Here is a 19,310-nt window from a genome sequence, read left to right on the forward strand (position 1 = left end):
TCGTACTTGATTATGAGAAATCCGCAAGGAAGTCGAAAGAATAAACCATGTTATCGTTAAGGAAAAGGAAATGCAGTCTATGACAATTGTCCTAGAAATCGTTTCGTAGGGTGGGAGTACAACCATGGTACTGAGGTCCTTAGGAGAGAAGCTTAGGCGCGATTCCACGACGGCTCCTCTTCCGCACCTAAGTATATCAAAACAATGGAAAAGGAGACCGCAGTCAATCCGGCGGACAGAGTGATTTGCGCTCTCAAAGATCGCAAACTTCCAATCAATCGGAATGAGGTCGAGTCTGCTTTGATCGACAACCACAAGAATGTTGAGAACATTCAATGGGTGGAGGAGCACCTCGGACCCGACACGCTGCTTTCGCAGGAGGAGCTTACACTGTATGTTTTCCCTTCCCCACCCCGTTCAATCCTAATGCTCTCTATTTTGAGGCGGATAGGCTATTGTCGCTAATCGTATCTGCAAAGATTCACAACATTGGAGAACTCGGACGCCTTGCAAAACATCATTTCCGATCCAGATCTTGCCGCGACACGACCAGTCTTGGACGATGACCTTCGCAGTGTGATCGAATCCTTGAAAACATCCACCTCCGCGATCCAAGCACAGACGGAGATACTGAACTCACAATTCGAAATTCTGAATAGACAGTCGGGTCTGCAAGAACAACGAAGGATTCGACAGCAAAGGGACATAGAACGGCTACATCAAAAGCATGAAAGCGGAAGGCAACATATTGCAGCTTCGGTAATAAACCTATATTTGGAACATCGCAGAACGATTGAGGACTGATGTTTCCCAAGTCTAGTGACCTTTCGCGTGAGCTAGAAGCGAGCTTGAAAGCCGAATTGGATAKAGTAACGAACGACGGCAGAAAGATCCTGTCTGTGCTGGCAGCCAGGGTAAAGGATGATGACAGGATACTTGCAGATCTGGAGCAATGCGCTTCCGGAGTACAATTTACTAGTGATGATGCCTCTATAACCAAGGGAGCATTAGAGCTGGGTTCACTACTTGCGGAATACGTGGCGGAAGAGATACACTGCCGCCTCGACAGACTGTATCTTGGAACTATCAAAGCGGGCGGGGCAGATACGGCTGACAGAGCATCAGAAGCGGAAGAGGAGGCTTTAGTGACCCTGGGTGATGAACTAGAGTCCTTGTACCCAGAGATTGACATATTAGCCGAGATGTCCACAAGGCAGCTATTCAACGAGCCCATACTACGTGCACTTCAGAATGTCCATGGTCAGCTGCGAATGGCCTCCCACAAAAGGCTTGGAAATGTTGGTGGCCTGTTCGTCGGAATCTGTGCGCGATTCAATGGCTGATGATCTCACAGATCCTGGATACCGTCATTGGCATGACGTCGTCCATCCGGAGCCTTGGGGAGCTCCTGCAGAGTCGCGAATCATATTGCGCGACTCTCGAGGCTCTTATAGCTTCCTATAGGACGGAAATAGGTAATCAGTTTGTCGAAAAGCCTTCTTCAAGGCGAGAGACATTGAGTATGAGGAGGCGTTCTACTCCATTGCTATCCATCCCCACCGCTCCAGAGAAGCGCATGGATTCTTCGGATTTCCAGGCCATCGCGGGTGTTCTGCGCCGCATTGGTCTGTCGGTGGAATCCGTGTTCCAATTAGAGGAGCAAGAAGGGAAAGACGATTGCGGCGAAAATGCTCTCTTTGACAAGAAACAGCACATTGTTGAGTGCCTACGCAATATTAGCGTCGGTGCTAAGTTACCCTTGGTGGCTGGATTGATTCCAAGTGACCAAGCATCTCAACTTCTTGCATCGGCGCTGGGCGAACATTCTCAGTTTAAGACCTCGCTTTTGGATGTGGAACAAGACAAGAAACTTGGTGATCTCGAGTTACAATTGGGTCAACTTCAGAAGGGGATCGAACGGCTCAACTTGGACGTACTCTACCAGCGTGACAGGAGCCAGGAGAAATTCATGGAAAAGTGGGCATAGCGAGGGAGCCTTGCGCTTATCATCGTGGTTAGACTTTTAAACTCCCGTCTCCTGCCGTCCTCGGAAGGAATGAACCTAGCAGAACGTAGCGGCGAATTCCATAAGGTATGCCTCTTCAGCTCTGTGGTTGCTTGTCCACATGAACGTAGGGATCAGGCATCAATCCTTTAAGGACGCTGAGAAGCCTGCGATCATGTTGGTGGCGCGGTGATCTGATGCGCATAAGTGTATGGAGTAGTATTATGGTGTTGAGACCCAGGCTCTGTTGGGCTGATGCTTGGACTGGCACTTGCAACATCCAAAACTTCTCTTATGATTCTGATTTGACAAGATGGATGTGGCTGGTGCCCTGCCTACCATCTGCGCCACAATCCCTTCAGCTCAACAGCATGATATCACCAACATCTTTGCTATCATCTACTACGAAGTTCAATGGTTGCTTTGGTCTGTAAGGCCGTTGTTGCGAAAACACAATGGAACTAGCAGTAGTTGCATGGAATTACATCACTATCCACAAGAGAACAGCCACTCGTCTGCAGGAACCCTTGTAAGCTGTGTAGCTGCTGGACCTGCATCAGGAGGCTCTTTAGGGGAGAAAACAAGGCCAAACCTCGATATCTTTGTTCGATTCGGAAATCTGTACGAATTTGTTGCAGCTTTTTTCGTCATCTGCCTCTAGTCACTATTCATTTCCATTGCTTTCTTCGCTTAGTCTTGATGGTTTCAACCTGTTCGGCTGACTCGAACTGCGCCCCTGTGACCTAAACCAGCCACACCTCATTGTCTCTCTTTACGAGCGTTTACCAGCGACACTCAGAACTGCTTGATGAGGCTACGGCCGATGGCCAGAAATTGCGAGTTACTTAGAACACAGTCATCGAATAGACTGGCCTTAGGCTGCAGCCGTAGACTAGCCCGCATATGTGCCTGGAGGATTCCAAGGGTTCTTCCGCCGCATGGTCTAGCCTGCTCTTACAAGTTTTCTCATTTGTGGTCGAAATACTTATAAGTATCTCGGTTCTCAGGCGTCAAGATGCCCAAAGATCTTCCTTTCTCCGTAGGACAATAAGGGGAACCACTCGTATGTGTCTTGATGTTGAACAAACCCGAGGATCCTTTGTTAGTCCTCCTTACATTTTCCCTCTTCCTTTGATTATCAGGTGCTTTGAACTCATGACTTCGACCACATGTCTTTCATCGATAACAATGCCGTTTCGCATCTTCACTTGTCTTGCAACCGCAAAGTAGCAAAGCGCTCATTGTCTTTGTCTGTTACAAGAATGCGCAACTTCTATTCATTGTTAGCCCTTCATTCGAGCAAGATACTCGCTCGATACGGTCATAGCATTCGGTGCGCATATCTGATCCTATATATCAAGGCTCAACATCATTCTGGATTGACAGCTGGCGTGAGAAGCAATCAAATACCCATTTCTCATCACAAGGACTTTGGGAGCCCTCCAACGCAATACGGCGCAGGGTAGAAGGAATGTGCTTGATAGAGAAATACACTGACGTGTATCCAATGGAAATTCGAACGAGGAAAGTGATCCACAGATGCTTGTTCAGCGACGGCAGGGGGACTTGCGACCGCGCTCGACTGTACGATCGCGGCGAATTCTACCACGTTAGACAGACCCAGCCGAGAAGTCCCAGAAGAATGGCTTCTCCAAGGATCAGAACCATTGAGCCCAGAAACCTCAGTGAGACAAGGTGGCAGGAGGAACATAGACATCCTTCGCCGAAGGGGAGATCGTCAGAGGCTCGAACCCGGGCATTTTCGTTCGGAATCCCGATTTTCAGAAGGTCTTCCGAGCCAAGTGACAGAGAGACATCGCACGAGCGCCGCGGCCGTCAGAGATCACCTCGTCCCATTGTTATCGACCTCCTAGAGGTCGAGGAGAGGAGACCACGCAACGAGCGGCCAGCTTCGGCCCGAATCCGATGCATTTCACCACGGATAGGAAGTTCTCCGACCTCGATCAACAGGGAGAGAGCAAATGACGCTACTGATGTACCTCGCCAGGCTCGGTCACGACAACCGTCACGTGAGCAACGACCTCCTCGACCACGAACGCCTGTTACTGAACGTGAGCCGGAGCAGCGGAGGCCACGCCGAAGTCTTAACTGTGTAGTGGACATTCACCATGACGCGGCTGCATCCCAAGACAGAGAGCGCAGGAATTCAGAACGTCGACAAGTTCATTTCTCCAGCGATGTGGAATATGAAAAGCATGTAAACAGCACCAGGGCTCGCAACCGTTCCGCTGGATCCCATCAAGGAGAATCTATAGACGCAAGAGCGCCAACTCATCGAGCCTATCCAGACAGCAACGGTTTTGCAAGAGACGCCGAGAACACGAGCAATAGGGCGAGCCATTCGCGAGACAGCAGTCCACATCCACGAGCTCATTCTCCTTATCCTGGAAGGATGAGGCAGCGGCATCTGGAGACCAACCGCCACCGTCCGCGAATCATCCAAGACGGTAACCGTATCATCTCAGAAGCAGGCGAGCGCATTTTAGCAGAGGGCCGGGAACGCCACGAACGCGGGAATCCAATGAGTGATGTCGAGTTGCGCACTCATCGAAGAGCATCTAACGGTAGACTTGGTCGTTTGCGATTCTTCCATTCGGCCGAGAAAAGCAAAGATGAGCGGCGTCATAACGAGCGCTGGTTCTGAGAGAAGAACATTGAGCATCTGTCTGTAACAGCCGCAGGCAAACCATTGCCAGTTTAGTTTTAAGTTGCCGATTGATGAGAAGAAAGGTTGAGCGTTACTTAGAAGGCGTCTCGTGCACCATAGAAGCTTTTCTTAAACATGTTCATATGCATTTGATAGATGAAGCCAACGTCGACATGAATAGAAATTTGCAATCTCTGTGCGAAATCTCTCAAAGCAAACCACTTGCCGAGCGATCACAGTGTAATCGGTAAAGCTGATAAAGAAGGTACCGTAGATAGGTAATAAAGGATCATTACCCCAACTTGCAAGTCCCACCCGGTCTTTCATCATACATGCGTATGTTGTAGATGGTCATTATAAAAGCACCATTCAAAGCCACTCAAAACGCTTCTGGGATGCCATATGCTTAAATAACTTGTTGGGATGGTGGACTGTGGATGAGCTGGCACGGGGAAAAGCCGGGCGAAATAATGTCCGATAGTCTCATTCCATCCTGAGTATGGGCTGCTGACCCTTCTGACTATTATCTCCTTTTCTCTAGTCAACCTTTATCATACATACCATGTCACAGAAATGATGATTTTATGATGTGATACTAATGGGTAGCGAGTCTTTCTTCATTTATCCTTAATCTCCACCCTGCCTCGGCATCCTCCCTCCCCTGTATCATCTTTTCAGTCCAAGATATATTATTTTTTTACCCTGGGTGAGTAGCTCTGGCACACTACCCAATTATAAAATCGGATATTGACTGTCAGGATTTGTAAGGCTTCTACGATCGTGCCTTTTGCCATTTATCCAACGACCTCGTCGATGTCTCGCTCAACATAGAGGTGTTGCGGGCAAGTGTTACTTCCTCCTCGTGCCGTGATAGTCATAAGCGTTTGCTCTCCAGCAAGTTGGCCTTTCACCGCTGTTCACTGCTCGTCCTACGGTCAGACGCTAATAGGCTCGACTTAATCCGACTATTGCACGCCGGGCTCGGTCCCACAATGGTACTCCTACCAGAGGCGCTTATAATCACCTGCAGCTTTCGGGGTTGTCTTCAGAACCGCCACCCTCACTCTGTCAACTGACCGCGGCTACCATAATGAACGGATGTCGCGCCCATGGTGAGGGAGCCCACGTGTCTCCTGACTCAAATGCGCAAAGGGACTCGAATTTGTCAAAGGCAGAAGAAGGTGAGATGGGTCTCGGTGGTACTGGCGAAGCCTTCGACATCTTGCCGGCTACGGCTCTCGAGCTATTGTGTGTCAATGTCGAATTTCTCGCCAGGCCCAGTGTTGGCAGAGTCGTCGAGCCTGTTCTGGCGGCGGGTTCCGCGCCGGCCGCCATGACACGCAGCGACAGCTTATCCAGCGGAGAAGCCACGCCTACCAGGATCATCGAACTACACTGCTTTCCAATCAGTCATGAAGAGAATGCTCGGGATCGCATTCAGCAGAGCATGTTGTCCAAGAGGTTTCTCTCGAAAAGAGAACCACCTATCAGCCTGCGCGACTACTTACTGCGACTCCATCGGTATTGCCCGATGTCTACAGCTGTGTACCTCGCTACAAGTATCTACATCACGAGATTGGCCACGGTCGACAGAGTGATATCTGTGAATGGCAAAAATATGCACCGTCTGGTGCTGGCTGGCCTTCGAGTGGCCATGAAGGCGCTCGAAGACCTCAGCTATCCCCACAGCCGCGTTGCCAAGGTTGGGGGCGTGAGCGAGCGGGAGCTCTCCAGGCTGGAAATCAGCTTTTGTTTTCTGACGGACTTCGAGCTACGGGTTGATGCTCAGATGTTGGCTGATCAAGCACAATCTCTTCGAAGCAGCATGGATCTGGTTCTCACAGAGATGGCTTAGCTGTATTCGGCATTGTCCCTTCGTCGTCAAGAGACCTTTGTGCTATGAATGAGCTAGGGGTGTTTTGGAATTCCCCGGCTAGGAATTTGGGACTTTCGAGAACTTGTTTATAGACTTGCGTACTCAGGAACGACGCCAGTAACCACCCCAATGGCTTGTTCTTCGCCTCTCGACAGCTTCCTCGTCTTCATCATCATTTTCTCTATACTCTTGTGCTTTCTTCTCCGTTGAAGAAATGAATCTCCTCATAATAATTACTCCATAGAAAAAATTTTTTTTTTGAAAATTCTACACCGCAATGTGGCTGCCTAAATGACCTTTCCGGTTGAATAATCGCTGGTCAGGCTGTGGTACACGACATAGCAGATTGACGTTATCTGTAGAAAGGAACAAAAAACAAGAGGTATAGTACGACTATAAATCTTTGACTCAATCAAAGATAAAATATCTCACTCGTGAGAAACTGCCTGAAGCTATTTAGAATAAGAGAAAAGATTGTCCAAGAAGTCGGTTGGTGTAAATCAATATCGTTAGCGTCCATTGCGCTTTTGCGCGGGACTTACTCCGATCAGCGCATCCCCGTATTTTTGTGCATTTCCTCCATCCGTTCTTTTTCCCCCTCCCCTATCTTTCCTCCCAGAGCTCCATAGATTACTATCTTGGAGAATATTGATCAAGTTTTGTGGGAATACTTTATAAATATCGCAATGTACCTATAAGCCCGAAGGTCTGCGGTCGTCATCTCCGAACGCTTCACGCTGTACAGACCTCGCTACCCAGCGTCCTTTCGTTCCTCAACGTCAGAATCGAGTTAAATTTCCCTCTGACGAAACGGCGCCCCAATAACTGCGACAGGGATGTCTTCCGGAACTACTTCTACGGAACCGCAAAGCAGCAGCAGCTCTGCAGGCATGAGCACGAGCCCTGCGTCTATACCCGCTGGCAAAGGCACAACAACACCTCCGAAGGTCACTCAACAAGATGTCAGTCTTGAACTGAAGAATATGCGGCCTGATCGAAGCCCTCCCAAGGGCTCGATACCCCTGGGCGAAGACATCATGCAGATCGCTCGTATCGGAGAAATCGGGCCCATGCAGAGGTTGTTTGACGAGAAGAAGTTTACTGCCAATTACCAAGATGAGGAAGGGATTACTCCGCTTCATGTGAGTGCAAATTCACTGTTTCTGCTTAATTCGGTCGGCCACTACACTCGGATTTGTACTAACGGCTTCGTCTGGGATCACAGTGGGCCGCGATCAATAATCAATACGCCATGTGCAAGTTTCTGCTGGACAATGGTGCCGACGTTAACGCCAAAGGTGGTGATTCTGTAGCAACGCCGGCCATGTGGGCCGCTCAGCGCTGTCACTATTATATAGTCCACCTCCTCCTCCAGCACGGTGCCGATCCTCTTTTGACTGACGTTCAAGGTTACAACATCTTACATTTGGCCACCATTGATGGGAATGCGTTCTTGCTGGTGCTCCTCTTACACCAGGAGATACCAGTTGATGTCATCGATCAGCAGGGTCATACCGGATTGATGTGGGCGGCGTATAAGGGATATCCTGCCTGCGTGGATCTTTTCCTGCGCTGGGGCGCCAACGTGAATGCCGTCGACGACGGCGGGCTGACCCCCTTACATTGGGCATTGGTGAAAGGGTCATTGCCATGTGTGCAGAAGCTCATCGAGTACGGTGCGGATAGGTTTGCGAAAACCAGAGATGGCAAGTCGCCGGCCACAGTGGCCGGTGAGATGAACACGACGCGTGTCTGGTATCGTGCTCTTGATGAGTGCGGTTACGACGTTGATGGAAACACCAAGGTTCTGTCGATGGGGCTCACGTCTTGGGTGCGGAATAAGAGCGTGATGTCAAAGTTCTTCTTTCTGTGGCCATTCCTGATGGTTTATGCGGCTGTATACATCCTTAGCCACATGGTCATCTACGCTGCTATACCTATAATGCTTGTAGCGACATTTGGGTTGCAGTGGGTAGCACAAAAGGCGGCGAGTCAAGCCCCTCCGGAATACAGGGTGCTTCAGAAAACGGTATGGCCCTCTTTTCGCCGGTTTCCTGCGCCCGGATTCTGATAGTCGATCCTTGGCCTGATCGCTGCTGACTCGTAACCAGCCATATCTGTCAGGTGTCTTTGCGGGAACCTTGTTCTGGGTTGGTGCTACATATATCTTCAGCGTGTTGCCAGGTAGGTATACTGCACCTTGTTAACTGCACCGTACTAATTGTTTACACCCTCAGCAACCTATTCCACGTCGCCGGTCCTGAATCTATTGTTCGCGGTGTTCTATTGCCTCACAACATATTTCTACATCTATTCAATGATTGAAGACCCCGGTTTTGTTCCGAAGACAGGTAGTCGAAACCAGCAAAGAGCCGTGATAAACGAGTTGTTTGAGCACTGGAAGTTTGACGAGGAGAACTTCTGTGTATTTTGTATGGTTCGCAAGCCGATGAGAAGCAAGCACTGCAAACGCTGTTCGCGCTGCGTTGCAAAGCATGACCAGTAAGTCCCACCCATGTGCGCGATAATCCCTAGTCATGAGAGTCCTAACTTGAAATGCAGCCATTGTCCCTGGATCGACAATTGCGTGGGAGCAAATAATCTGCGTCATTTCGTTTTGTACATTATCTGCTTGGAAATCGGGATCATTCTGTTTCTGCAGCTGACATATAAGTGTAAGTATCAGCTTTGTACCCCGGGACGAAGGCTTGGAATCCGTTTAATCAGGGTCAAATAGACATCAACATTTTACCCGCACCTGCGGCGCCTGCATGCAACATCATCAATGAAGAACTTTGTGGGTTTGTGCTGCGGGATACATTCACCCTTGTTCTGGACTTCTGGATCGCCATCCAGCTGGTCTGGGTTACTATGCTCTGTGCTGTTCAACTCGTCCAAATTTCTCGAAATCAGACGACATACGAGAACATGAGGGGCCATTCGATAGATCGAAGCTACCCAAGCTCTCGTGCGTTTGCCTCGGCCATCACTGCGGGGACGACATCGCTCGAGGCCGCTGGCCTGTCAGCCACGGGGCAAGGCCCGAACCCTGCGCTCGCAAGGGGCCATTCGCATCGGGGACGGAGACATGGCTGCTTACAGCAGTGGTCATCTCTGCTCGGCATTGACACGTTTTTCGCCACTGCCCGTGACGGTCTTAGAGACAGGCCCCGCGCTGATCGGCCCAAGAACCCGTTTTCCCGCGGTATCGTCACCAACTGCCGCGATTTCTGGTGCGATCCTGCTCCGTACTTTGGCAAGCGGGAGCCAGGCACTGCGATGCTCGGCGGGGAAATCGTCAACTATAACCAGATGTACGAGGCCCCGATGCGCATGTACAGTGGTGGCGGGTACCGGAGCGTCGCACATGACGATCCGGAACAGAACGTCTGATCGCGTTTACTACGGTGCTTTTGACATCTTGTATGACTTCTAGAGTCTCCGACAGCAGTTTATGAATGTCCGACGAAGCTCTGCATTTTCATGTCTGACGGAGTCTGATGATTATTCGTGGTATAACTTGCCTTTTTTCACCTGTAATTATACTTTGCATAGAGGCCTTGCTTAAGTGGATGCTGACTCGATGAATGCGCTGGGTTGCTCCGGACAAGCACTTGCTCAATAATGAATTACAGATTGGATTAGATGACTAGTGCTCCCCTGTAGCTCTTCATTTTTCTGCGTAGTTTGACAACATCACTTTCACTGACGTTGCGATGGTGCAACAAGACTGGGTTCATGGTTATGTGATATGTAGGACAAGAGCACAGTGCATGTGGAATTTCGCTTCGAGTCATCCCCCAATGCAGCCCAATTGCCTTGAAATTGTCAACTCATGCCCTACATCAATCCTCAGTTCTTTTGGACGACTACAAGTACAAGATGACATAAATGGCTAGCTCATTCGTGAAGAAATACCGTACTTCCGGAAACCGGAGGCCTTGACGTATAATTTCCCCGTAACGAACCGTACGGGAAACCTGGAAGGTTCCTTCCCTCATTCTACGGCGGCTTGACAGTGGAAACCTAAGGTAGGTAGCAGTGGCACAGGGCTGAAGCCTAAATGTCTCAGGGTTATCAATCTCATCAGATAATTTTAACATGAATTGTCGGTCAGGCTATCTATTTCTCGGATTCCCTGAGCCTTGGTATCCATTCTACCTCTACCCAGCCATTGAATACCCTTATCGGATTCCAGTGCTATTCTACCTAGGCTTGCACATACAGCGCTGTCCAGGATGAAGCACGCAAATGGGATACTACTCTCTTCTTTTTCTCCTAGAACGTAATGTGCGGTACCTCCTCTGTCGTCCATAAGGTCCATCCCAGAGATCCGATGTCGCTGGTCTGTTTGCTGCACTGTGTGTGCACCACTTTCTGGCTTCGTGCAAAATAGTGGAGACGCTAAGATCTTATCTCGGCACGCGGGATGAATTGAAAATTTCCCGCTTCTGACATGACTGTTTTTGTTGAAAAGTGGGAATTTAATTTTGACTTGATGAGTGGGCGGAAGGTATTCTCTACTTTATTTCGCATGCTGGTTGTACAAATGTGTCTTTAGACACAGCTGTGGGTCCAAGGATCATTACCCGATGCTTAGGGATGGCCAGGTAACAAAGTCTGTCAGGGGATGAGCAGACTCGGAACGATCACTTCCTAGTCTAGCTGACTTATTCTGCAGAGACCGAACATGGTCTGCGAAACATCCCAGGAAAAGAAATTCAAGGACTACCCAGTAAGCCAGTCATATACGCGCAGGTGGGTGAAACCATGACACGAGTAAATCATGATCATCGTGGCCATCCCGGCTGGGTAGGAGAGTCGCCGAGGATAAACGTAGCGTAGCGTAGTGTAGCGGACTTGGAGCAGGTGGTACGATGGTCCTCGTCACGGCCAGAAGAATATGCCGGCACAAAGGAGTACGGGCCACGGCAGGCACTAATTTCTCTGGCGACTGGCAAGTGTCTGGGCAGTGGAGCACCAAAGACAAAGGCAAAGACGCAAAGAGGGGCGTCTCAAGGTTATCAATCAACGACCTATTTCCTATTTCCTAATCAATCAGTAACTAGTCCAATGTAGTAAGACCACACCACTTGTTTTCTTTGGCAATTCAGTTAGCCCTAATCCACGCCCAAGAGTCAAACGGCAATCTGTTTGTGCCGACTCGAGGCCCTGCATGATTACGACTTCCGAGTCCCTTCCTGCAACCAGAAACCATGCATACGCAGAACCAATCTGCGAGCCATGTCTTCTACTCGAACGTCTGCAACCTGCTAAAGCACCCATCCCTATTTCCTGGCGCGCTAAGCGATGGAGGACTTGCCGATCGTACGTACACTGACTTAACCGGTTACCTAATACGCTTCTTAGCTTTCAAGCTTACAGGTCAGCGGCCACAGCCTCAGGAGCAAGTGGGGTCTGCTGTGCTGTAATCAATCAGCGGGAGGCAGGCCTCGAAGAGCAAAAGCAAAGACTTCCAGTTCCGACTGTGTAACCTGTTTATACAAGGCCGTTGCATTCCACATATCTATCTTACAAGTTACAGCAGCCCACTAGGTATGAAATCAGATCTTTCCGGATTTCTAGCGGTGTGAGTAGTGAGCAGTCTGAGGCTGCATGATCAAGAAAAAGCACTTAGTCCAAGCCAGCCACCGTTCCACGGCCTAGAAACCAGCGACCAATGGGCGGGCCCATCGGCACAGAACCGTGGGATGGCGCCATCAGATAACGCGTGAAAATTTTTATCTGATCAGATTATCGGGCATGTTTCCATCCTCATTCCGTCATCTCTGGTAGTACTGATACAAAGTCCTCTCTATCTTACAGTACGTAGCTCCGTTTCGGATTTGAAGTCGCACTATGACATCGAACCGTATTTTTCAAATTTGGGTTCACGAAGATTTTGATTCATTTTCTGGTAGTACATACGTAAATCATATATGTATTCTGACTCTCTATGAAACCATTACAATGCTTAATGAACCCGAGCTCTTGACTGCGCCATAATACTGTATATGATGGTCATAATCATGACAGGAGTACTCCATCAATGTCGGAGAGTGAGATCGGATGTCGTGTCCACGGTTTTTCCTCGTTTCTGCTCCGTCTTCCCGAATCCGTTTCGTGTTTGTCAGAGAAATGACCTTGGCATTCGCTTAGCGTAACGCCTTCGAAGAGTCACTGATGCAATTCGGCTTTTCGTCCACTTTTTTCCGCCCTACAGCATGGCTCGTAGCCGGAAGTCCTGCACTGCCGCTCCTTCCAGCTGCTCTCCGAAAATCGATTGGATCATCTCCCCACCGCGAACAGCCAGTACCGACAGCAAACTGTCACTAAGGCCATGCGTCCGCTCATTGCAACCTTGAAGCCAGATGCCGGCCTGTGAGCTGACCTTGCTCGGGTCCATCTCAACCCGGTAATCTCGACGAGGGCTCCACTGATCCTGTCCCGTAGGTCGCAGGTGTTGAACCTTGCTTAGGAGGCGCTCGTGCGCGTTGCGATAGTAGCCCGTAGCCACCATGAGAGCATCTACCTCCAGTGTTTCTTTGACATTGTCTGCTGCGCCTTCCAACGCCGGCTTGGATGATTTGAGGTGGATACGCATCCGACTCTGAGGGCCATGGTGCTCGATCCGTGTGATCTTGCGTTCTGGGAGGATGCGGTGCTGCCACTGAGTCTCGTCGGGGTTCTTCACCCTCTGCAGGTACATGTCGTTATAGATCTCCTCAATCAATTCTAAGCGCACAACACTGTAGTTSGTAGCCTTGTCAGCGGCCAGGGAGCGCTGGCGTTCTTCCGCAGATTCGCTGTAAAACTTGTCGACTCGTTCAGGATTGAAGATCTCGTTCACACTGGACAAACGTCAGTAAATGGAAAGGGATATGAATTACTTGAGAGTGCTCACAAAGGCGAGTCGTCGCTAGGCCGCATCGCAGAATCCCGCATAATTAGCGTTGTTCGTGAGTTGGGATACCTCTTCTGAAGATCATGGAAAATCTCCGCAGCACTCTGGCCACTTCCCAGAACGGCAATGTTGTAAGGCTTCGTCTTGTCCTTCAAAAGGGCCGGAAGTGTTGTGCAGTACTTGGACGAGTGCATGATCCGGGGATCCTGCGGCAATCCGGGAGGCATCTTCGCGGTGCCTCCGATAGCAACAACCACCTTGCGGGCCCTCCTGGCACTGATGTCGCCCGTCTCAACGTTGCGCGACCGTACAGTGAAGAAGTCGACCACCGAGCTGCTGGGATCAGACTTTCCGGGAATCACGTCGACCACTTCTTCGCCGTAAGCCACCACATCCGAAAATTGTTGCGCACACCAACGCATGTAATCCTCGAACTCCAACCGAGCCGGCAGGAAGGTGCTGAGGTTAGTGAAGTGAATCAGACGGCCCTTCTGGTGGAGGTAGTTAAGAAAAGTGAAACTGCTGCGGGGGTCCCGGAGAGTCGCCAGGTCCTTGATGAAGGAGATCTGCATCTTGGAACCGGGGACCAGCATGCCTGAGTGCCACGCAAATTGCTTCTGGCGCTCCAGGAAGCAGATCTTGGGCTGTGCATTGATGTTGGAAGCGGACGTGTTCAGTCGAGGGTCCAGGGCATCATGCAAGGCAATCGCAATGGCCAGGGACGCAGGTCCGAACCCGACACACAGAAGATCATGAAGCTCATCCTGGGGCGTTGACCTCAACCGGGGAGGATCCATAGAAAGACGCTGCTCGGGTTGCATGTTGCGCACGCTGAAATAGCTCGATCCCGACTTCCGTTCAACAGATTCCATAGATCAAGATTGTACAGGAAAGAAAAGAAAGGAAGATGTAGGTACCTATACTTGGGGGACGGTACCACTAAGGCGGGGAAGGAGGCAAAGGGAAGGTATATTTTCTAGGTGGAAGCAAGTCAGAAACTTGCGAAGTGAAGATCTCGAAAATGATCGGAGAGCCGTGGGAGGAGCAGCTGATCTAATATAAATAGAGGATCATCAAGGTAACCGCGAGCGAAAAAAAAAGTTACTGAGTTTTGGAGAATATATTGACTGACTGACGGTGGGCAGGCTAGGACGCATAAACATGGTCTAAGTAAATTTCATATGAAATAGCGTCATAAGGTGCTTTCGCATGGGCATTTCCTGGTAATTTTCGGAAAGAAATAAGAGAGACAGAAAAGTTGAAGAATGACTATTATTACAATACTTAGACTAGAAACTAGATCCTCCTAAGGTACAACGGACCCATCGACATCAGAAAAGCAGGCTGATGCTAGGCGTGGTGCTCTTGACAGCGGGCCCGAATTCGTCCTGGGTTCCACATACCCTGAGCGGGTTACCGAAGAAAAAAGCTCAATGACTGAAGCAATAGCGGCTTACAACTTAGGAAGATAGGAGACGAACCTTTTTTGAAATGATCTGAAAACTGCATAACTTATAGATCAATGAGTACTAGGTTAGAAATTGAGCCTCTGCAGATTTGAGGACTGGCCTCAGGCAAAAGTAGTCACAGGAAGAATTTGACCACAGCTGCAGTACGGACTCAGAGGTAAAAATACAAATTGCGCTGCKGTGAAGATCATCGATTTCCTACCGTTGTGTACAGAGAAGAAACAAAAGGTACAAAGCAGTACGTACTGGATTGAAAGTGGGATGAGTGATGATGGATCCAGCAAGATTAGATCCGCATTAGCCCGATGTCGGGAAAAGGCTGGTACGATGTTTCAACGCTGCTTCGGGCATTTAATTAGCAGTTCTCTTGCAACAGGCCTTAGTTTTAGACGCGTGGGAATGGATCCTCCGTCCTATGGATGGAGACATGGACATGGGCATAGATAGAATGTAACCATCCGATGCGATGGAGAGAGAGAACGTATGCGCAAATTGGACTGGGTATGAGATATAGCCTGGCAGTAGGAAGCGATACATCCGAGCCCAAAGCCACTTCAGCCATTGCATAGTTTTTTCCTTTGCACCCATGGCGTGGTACCTAAATACGCTTTACCAGGTATATATACCTAGGCTCACATTCCGATGTACAGATACTCTGGAACAGACGGGGTATATTGACTACGATTCCATCCTGGTAGGTAAGGGACCTCCAGGTAATGCTTGAAATTCAGGAACAGGCATTCATTAAGGCCCTGGGTACGTCATCGTGTTTCTACTTTTGTTGAAGAGGCCAAGATATTGCCCCCCACCTAAGAGATAAAACAGAGGGCAAGGTAAGAGGGCGGAAATCCTACCTGACAGCTGCGACGGTTTTTCCCATGAGACTTTTATCTCATTTTCGCATAAAATGGTCCGAGTTAGCATCAGAGGGCATCATCTCAGACCGTTGAGACTCTTTGACTTTCGACTCCGAATGTGAAGCCCCCACATCAAAGCATCTGCACATCGTATTGAGGAAGATGTTTAGTAGATTGATCACCTGCCAAAAAGACAATTGCAGCGAATCAGCTAATTATTTTGTCAGAAGTGCTAATTGTTACCAGCGATGGTGCGGCAATCTTGACAACAACGTTAGATATCCCCCACCTTCATGCCATGCATGCCCCGCCTTAACATATCAAGAGAATGCCACACCTTACTTTCGCACGTTTTCAGCCGACAGACGAAGAAGAAAACAGACACTGCCCCAGGCGACAAATACAGGATACCTCCCACGCGCTTGACCCACTGGACGCATGATGAGTTGGTGAATGTATCTACTGCATACAACAACTCTCAATTTCGGACATAACTGCCGTCTCTTATCTGATTCAACAACCTACCCCCGAGAAAGGAGGCCTGGCCATTTTTTCTCTTCTTTGGCCTCGACTTCAATAATTCAAATTTCGGCTTCGCAGTCCTTCGGAACTTCGCAGCTTTGGCTGTCGCTGACTTATTAGTCCCTTGTCTCCTGTAATACAGTGAATCGACGTTCATGGAAGGACAAGAAGACCAGCGACATAGGCTCCGTCTTCTCCACTCCCTTTTACAGTATTCAGACAAGCTGTGGTTTCATGAGAATCAACACTACCATCTGCCTCTAACTTTCAAAAAGTAAAGCTACAGGATACCCTGATATCACCAGGGGATCAGCGTTGACACAGTTGAGAGCGCACCCCAACTGTCGCCTGAATGCTTTCGCACGGGCATTCTGTGGGTCGTCACTGAGTGTCATTATGAGAGATGCTCAGCATGCAAGGAAGCTATGGAGTTATTGAATGTTGCAGCAGTCATAGTGACATCCCTGACTCTTGGAGAGTCACGAGAGGACTTGCAGAGATGAGGGACCATTTATAACAACCCCATGCAGGCCACCTGCGGTCCAAGATGTTGCCTGGTCTCACAACGAGGGATTTTGATACTCCCAAATTGCATCCGTCGCTTTGATGTTGGCTTTTCCAAGCAAGACTTGAAATGAATAGCGAGAGCTGGTGTCATCCCTGCAGCCGGTGATACTCTTCGGGAGCCGAGCTTGGAAGCTTCAACCGCCCAGGATGACACACAAGGACCTGTCTCGGAGCCTGTCGAATGATTGCGCAAAGAGAGGTTAATGTTCTGTGCATGTGCATGATCACCAGTCACCGGATTGAAGGGACGACTATCCTGTACGCATTGGACAACATGGACGCTATCTACAACGGCTCTGGTGACCCCAGCTGAAGACTGAGGAGGCTCCAGGTTGAAGTGGCGTCGCAGTATTGCTAATGTTAGTAACTTTGATGTGAAACAAGTGGGAACATATTTTTTGCAACATTAGCACAACCATAATCTCTCATGGACGTTGTGATCGATAATTTGCTACTTCAGCTTCTACTACGTGTCTCACCTGTATGTGCTTGATCTTTGGTTGATTTGCCGGTGATGCATTTTCTCCATACCACTTTCTCTGCAGTTCTACATCCGTGGATGAAGTTTCCGGAAATACAGCGCAGTGCTTGAGATCTAGCATGCTCTATACTGTCCGTTAGCCGACGACATTGGAGTAATAGCCGCATTCTGCGAAGACAACAAGGATTGGATTCCTGTTGGAATTTTGCTGATGAGAAACAACATGAAGAAATCGGGACGCTTATTGATTGACCTGTAGGTTCGATCGCATGCCGCGGACGCATTGTCTGACCTCATTGCACCCAGACTACACAGGGCTCACTTGATGTTGACAATATTGACAACTGACATCAAGCCTAGGGGTGATACGTCACTTCCTGCTCCTAGAAAACCCACCAAATCTCTAATGACATCAGTTGAGTTGAACACACCGTATGGACGGTACACTGGACGGCTTCCAGAAATCCCGCAGGCCAATGACGAAATCAAGGGGAATCAAGGGGTCTTCGGTCAAGCCCACTGGTCCTCAGACTACCCCAGTTGGTCGACCAGAAGAAGGACATCGCTCCAGTCCCCAAAGAGGTAAACCCCGGTGTTCATGATGGCACTAAAACAAGATGAAACGAATAAAGGGCGCATCCAGGGAAAGTGGACTTGATTCATCGGGCATCCCGTGCAGCAGGATAGAAACCAGCGCGATCAGTGCGATGGCGGATGGTAGTGGGACGTATCATATTGTCAACGTTGAATGACATGGTGGCGAGTCGTTGCAACAGTTAGCTCCGTGGTGTTCGGACCAGAGAGCCGAGATATCTGACTCCAGCCAGCCTGATACAGAGCATCTTCCAAGGAATTCGGCAAGACATAACAAAATTGAGCTCTGACGATGAGGATGGTGCAAGGGGTCTTGGCTCGAGAGGCTAGTTGAACGATAACTTATTCTAGGTTGCTTAGTCACAGAGCTTTTTTGGGTGTCTGGTCTCCGGAGAGGGATGCCCATCCTTCAACTCTCAATAAGCTCAATTCAGGGTCGACGATATTGGCAGTTTGGGTTCAGGTCCTGCATTGATTGTCAGACGCCTGAGATTTACAGTCTGCCCGCCGAACGCTTAACATGGAACTGCAGGCAAATATACACACATACACACACACACATATATATATATGTCGCAGTAATTAACCAAGTAGGAACTCGGGATATATATATATATCTAAATATATACATGGCTGAATTTGTGACATGGTTATAGAGATGTAATGAAGCACTATCATCATTTGCATCAGCATGATAACGATAACCATAGATATGATCATGGATACAGATAAAAGCCTTGTCAGCATGAGCCGGACCGCGCTGATCATCTTGGGGCATTGACCCCCCATCGGCCAAGGAGACAGAGTTTCAATGGATCGGGATGCAGCATGCGTTGGCGATCATCTGTGGGGGATAAGTCGATAACCCTGTATGTAGGAAAGGTAAGCAAGGGAAGAGAAGGAGGACTCTGACCAAGTGCCAGGTTACTCCAAGTTTGGAATCAATACTTGGTATATTCAGTGCGAACCATTGGCAATCACGGTTGATCATATGGGTGAGCAGGACGTGGCAATCATTGACTGTTGGTTCTACGATGGTAATGATGTTCCCTCTCAGATGGCGTTGGACGTGTCAAGATCAGTGCTCCGTATCAACGGACCTTGGATAAGGATAGAGGGCAAAACACGTGGATTGAGGGGTATCACTGATACCGTGGTCTCCAATACTCAGCGCTCAGTGATGGACAGGTTTGGTGAGTACTTGCTGCGACTTCCGATGGCATTGATGACTATTATATATTTTCTAGCACAATCAGGTGGTGATGTTGGACTTGGTTGATTCCTTGGTCACGTATGGAGTAAGGTTCTCATGGAGTGAGTGTAAGCCGTTGGAATCAGAGCAAGGCTTTACTACGGACATTGCAGAG

The 19,310-nt window shown here is 49.2% G+C and overlaps 5 protein-coding genes across 5 annotated transcripts; 4 read left to right on the plus strand and 1 right to left on the minus strand.

Annotated features, from left to right (window-relative positions):
- Positions 1–204: 204 nt before the first annotated feature.
- Positions 205–1,987, plus strand: Asppvi_007371 (uncharacterized protein; the record flags this gene model as incomplete). Its single annotated transcript, XM_043303258.1, has 4 exons — positions 205–392; positions 480–759; positions 816–1,298; positions 1,355–1,987. The coding sequence occupies 4 exons, from the start codon at positions 205–207 to the stop codon at positions 1,985–1,987; spliced, it is 1,584 nt and encodes a 527-aa protein (XP_043159193.1).
- Positions 1,988–3,647: 1,660 nt separating this feature from the next.
- On the plus strand, positions 3,648–4,670 carry Asppvi_007372 (putative RNA binding protein; the record flags this gene model as incomplete). The annotated part of the gene is made up of 1 exon (XM_043303259.1): positions 3,648–4,670. The coding sequence occupies one exon, from the start codon at positions 3,648–3,650 to the stop codon at positions 4,668–4,670; it is 1,023 nt and encodes a 340-aa protein (XP_043159194.1).
- Positions 4,671–5,763: 1,093 nt separating this feature from the next.
- Positions 5,764–6,528, plus strand: Asppvi_007373 (putative cyclin-dependent protein kinase complex component; the record flags this gene model as incomplete). The annotated part of the gene is made up of 1 exon (XM_043303260.1): positions 5,764–6,528. One exon carries the CDS (start codon positions 5,764–5,766, stop codon positions 6,526–6,528), a length of 765 nt encoding a protein of 254 aa, XP_043159195.1.
- Positions 6,529–7,385: 857 nt separating this feature from the next.
- Positions 7,386–9,942, plus strand: Asppvi_007374 (ankyrin repeat domain-containing DHHC palmitoyltransferase family protein; the record flags this gene model as incomplete). The annotated part of the gene is made up of 6 exons (XM_043303261.1): positions 7,386–7,691; positions 7,775–8,578; positions 8,661–8,733; positions 8,787–9,051; positions 9,112–9,224; positions 9,287–9,942. 6 exons carry the CDS (start codon positions 7,386–7,388, stop codon positions 9,940–9,942), a joined length of 2,217 nt encoding a protein of 738 aa, XP_043159196.1.
- A 2,824-nt stretch (positions 9,943–12,766) lies between these two features.
- Positions 12,767–14,325, minus strand: Asppvi_007375 (lysine N(6)-hydroxylase/L-ornithine N(5)-oxygenase family protein; the record flags this gene model as incomplete). The annotated part of the gene is made up of 2 exons (XM_043303262.1): positions 12,767–13,400; positions 13,454–14,325. The coding sequence occupies 2 exons, from the start codon at positions 14,323–14,325 to the stop codon at positions 12,767–12,769; spliced, it is 1,506 nt and encodes a 501-aa protein (XP_043159197.1).
- Between the last annotated feature and the right edge of the window lie 4,985 nt (positions 14,326–19,310).

Source organism: Aspergillus pseudoviridinutans (assembly GCF_018340605.1).
Source record: "Aspergillus pseudoviridinutans IFM 55266 DNA, scaffold_5, whole genome shotgun sequence".
NCBI lineage: Eukaryota > Fungi > Ascomycota > Eurotiomycetes > Eurotiales > Aspergillaceae > Aspergillus > Aspergillus pseudoviridinutans.